Source organism: Oncorhynchus masou, unplaced genomic scaffold, assembly GCF_036934945.1.
Source record: "Oncorhynchus masou masou isolate Uvic2021 unplaced genomic scaffold, UVic_Omas_1.1 unplaced_scaffold_812, whole genome shotgun sequence".
Taxonomy (NCBI): domain Eukaryota; kingdom Metazoa; phylum Chordata; class Actinopteri; order Salmoniformes; family Salmonidae; genus Oncorhynchus; species Oncorhynchus masou.
In genome coordinates, this window is record NW_027014594.1 from 63,663 (window position 1) to 67,500 (window position 3,838).

The window sequence follows — 3,838 nt, forward strand, 5'->3', positions numbered from 1 at the left end:
ATATACAGGGCTACCAGGTAATAACATGACTATATACAGGACTACCAGGTAATAACATGACTATATACAGGGCTACCAGATAATAACATGACTATATACAGGGAGTACCAGGTAATAACATGACTATATACAGGACTACCAGGTAATAACATGACTATATACAGGGAGTACCAGGTAATAACATGACTATATACAGGGAGTACCAGGTAATAACATGACTATATACAGGGCTACCAGGTAATAACATGACTATATACAGGACTACCAGGTAATAACATGACTATATACAGGGCTACCAGGTAATAACATGACTATATACAGGGAGTACCAGGTAATAACATGACTATATACAGGGCTACCAGATAATAACATGACTATATACAGGGAGTACCAGTACTGAGTCAATGTGCAGGACTACCAGGTAATAACATGACTATATACAGGGAGTACCAGTACTGAGTCAATGTGCAGGGCTACCAGGTAATAACATGACTATATACAGGGAGTACCAGTACTGAGTCAATGTGCAGGACTACCAGGTAATAACATGACTATATACAGGGAGTACCAGGTAATAACATGACTATATACAGGGAGTACCAGGTAATAACATGACTATATACAGGGAGTACCAGGTAATTACATGACTATATACAGGGAGTACCAGGTAATAACATGACTATATACAGGGAGTACCAGTACTGAGTCAATGTGCAGGATAGATAGGCAATAGGCAATAGCAGCATGTGGTGAGTGTGAAAGTGCGCGCGCGTGCGTGTGTGTGTGTGTGTGTGGCGTCAGTATGCATGTGTGAACATGTTATGTGTGTGTGGGTGTATAGCATGTGTGTGTGTGTTGGGGTGTCAGTGTAAGTATGTGTGAGCATGTGGGTAGAGTCCAGTGTGTGTGAGCATGTGGGTAGAGTCCAGTGTGTGTGAGCATGTGGGTAGAGTCCAGTGTGTGTGAGCATGTGGGTAGAGTCCAGTGTGTGTGAGCATGTGGGTAGAGTCCAGTGTGTGTGAGCATGTGGGTAGAGTCCAGTGTGTGTGAGCATGTGGGTAGAGTCCAGTGTGTGTGAGCATGTGGGTAGAGTCCAGTGTGTGTGAGCATGTGGGTAGAGTCCAGTGTGTGAGCATGTGGGTAGAGTCCAGTGTGTGTGAGCATGTGGGTAGAGTCCAGTGTGTGTGAGCATGTGGGTAGAGTCCAGTGTGTGTGAGCATGTGGGTAGAGTCCAGTGTGTGTGAGCATGTGGGTAGAGTCCAGTATGTGTGAGCATGTGGGTAGAGTCCAGTGTGTGTGAGCATGTGGGTAGAGTCCAGTATGTGTGAGCATGTGGGTAGAGTCCAGTGTGTGTGAGCATGTGGGTAGAGTCCAGTATGTGTGAGCATGTGGGTAGAGTCCAGTATGTGTGAGCATGTGGGTAGAGTCCAGTATGTGTGAGCATGTGGGTAGAGTCCAGTATGTGTGAGCATACTGTGAAAGAGAGTTAGTGAAAGAGAGTTAGAGCAAAAAAAGGCCAATGCAGGTAGTCCGGGTAGCCATTTGATTAGTTGTTTAGCAGTCTTGTTTGGCAGTCTTGTTTGGCAGTCTTGTTTAGCAGTCTTGTTTAGCAGTCTTGTTTAGCAGTCTCATGGCTTGGGGGTAGAAGCTGTTCCTCGTTAGTGATCCGTCCTACCACCTTCACGTCGTCAGCACACTGCCATGTCTCCCTCTGACCTCTTCCTCGTCAGTGATCCCTCCTACCACCTTCACGTCGCCAGCACACTGCCATGTCTCCCTCTGACCTCTTCCTCGTCAGTGATCCCTCCTACCACCTTCACATCGTCAGCACACTGCCATGTCTCCCTCTGACCTCTTCCTCGTCAGTGATCCGTCCTACCACCTTCATGTCGTCAGCACACTGCCATGTCTCCCTCTGACCTCTTCCTCGTCAGTGATCCCTCCTACCACCTTCACATCGTCAGCACACTGCCATGTCTCCCTCTGACCTCTTCCTCGTCAGTGATCCCTCCTACCACCTTCACATCGTCAGCACACTGCCATGTCTCCCTCTGACCTCTTCCTCGTCAGTGATCCCTCCTACCACCTTCACATCGTCAGCACACTGCCATGTCTCCCTCTGACCTCTTCCTCGTCAGTGATCCCTCCTACCACCTTCACGTCGCCAGCACACTTGATGATGGTGTTCACCCACGCAGTCGTGGGACTAAGCACGCACCCCTGAGGGCCCCTGTGTTGATGGCGGATGTGCTGTTGCCTACCCTCACCAGCAGGGGGCGGCCCGTCAGGAAGTCCAGGATCCAGTTGCAGAGTTGTTTCGTCCCAGGGTCCTTAGTGATGAGTTTGGAGGGCACTTTGGTGTTGAATGCGGAGCTGTAGTCAATGAACAGCACTCTTACATCGGTATTCAATTTGTCTACGTGGGTGAGGGCAGTGTGGAGTGCAGTTGAAACTGTGTCTTCTGTGGATCTGTTGTCTGAATGTTGGAACAGCCTTGCCATAGCAACAGCCTTGGAACCAACAACTCTAGCCAATCAGGGCCCATCTGTCATTGACAACAGCCTCTCAGCTCAGCAACACCAGACATGAACAGACACTCCAGAGAGGCCAGCACTGACCATCACAGACCAGCACTGACCATCTGCCCATCTACGTCAGCCCCAGACATCTCTGGCTCATTTAGAAAGCGTATACAAATTGTACTTTAGGCCTATTGGTATTGAACAACAGTGTTTCGTACAAGTGGTATGACTGGATTCAAGAGGAACAAATTGTGGAAGTTTGTCACGTGTCAACCACAAAACTATGGTAATGGGACTTCAATGTGACTGAGCGCATCAGCTGAAGGCTGAGGGAGTTGGACTCAGCACGGCCCTGTCAGAGCTAAACTAACGCCAAGTCACAGCTTCCGCTGTCCGGCTGATCACACATAATCCTGACCTGTCATCATCGTTACACCCCATCACTCAGACATGAGCTAATCAGACTGTCTGTCTGTCTAATCAGACACCATGCTGGTCTGCCTGTCTGTCTGTCTGTCTGTCTGTCTGTCTGTCTGTCTGTCTGTCTGTCTGTCTGTCTGTCTGTCTGTCTAATCAGACACCGTGCTGTTCTGCCTGCCTGTCTGCCTGCCTGCCTGCCTGCCTGTCTGTCTGTCTGTCTGTCTGTCTGTCTGTCTGTCTGTCTTTTTACAGCTAAAACACCAAGTGTTTCTTACATGTTTCAAGAGGAACAAATTGACGACACTACGTGGCAGTTTGTTGGCATGTCAACATGCTACCGTAATGCACAATCACACAACTGACTGTGTCAGCTGCATTCAGAGGTAGTTGGATCCAACACGGCCCTGTCAGCACTAGGCTAGCTAGGCTAACACCAAGTCACAACGTCCGGCTAATCTGCACATGTCATCATCACTATGCCCCATCACTCATCTTAGAACAAATATCATCCTGTCTGTCTGTCTGTCTGTCTGTCTGTCTGTCTGTCTGTCTGTCTGTCTGTCTGTCTGTCTGTCTGTCTGTCGCTGACAGCCCGTCTCTGTAGCCGCTACACGAACACGACAGCCAGTCATATAAATTTAGAATCATATACGTTCTCCTCTGGCGCTGTGTGGTCATGTATGGTCTGGTCATGCCAACAGGTCTTGTATACATTAAAACAAGGCCAGTTTATGGTCCGGTGCCAATGTAACCCTAAGCCTCCGTATCAGCCACCCAAGCACTAGATTTAAGTGACTACACCAGGCCTGGGTTCAAATAGTATTTGCTTTATTTAAAATACTTAACTGCGCTTTTCTGAGCTTGCCTGGCACAACTGAACAAATGCTGTAGACCCA

General features: G+C 48.5%; 1 protein-coding gene across 1 annotated transcript in view; it reads right to left on the bottom strand.

Annotated features, from left to right (window-relative positions):
- Positions 1-2,186: 2,186 nt before the first annotated feature.
- LOC135537544 (cAMP-dependent protein kinase type I-beta regulatory subunit-like) overlaps positions 2,187-3,838 on the bottom strand; it is a 61,877-nt gene continuing 60,225 nt past the window's right edge. Inside the window, exon 5 of the mRNA XM_064963677.1 lies at positions 2,187-2,373. Coding sequence (XP_064819749.1) covers positions 2,187-2,373 — 187 coding nt within the window. The remainder of the gene's footprint in view (positions 2,374-3,838) is intronic.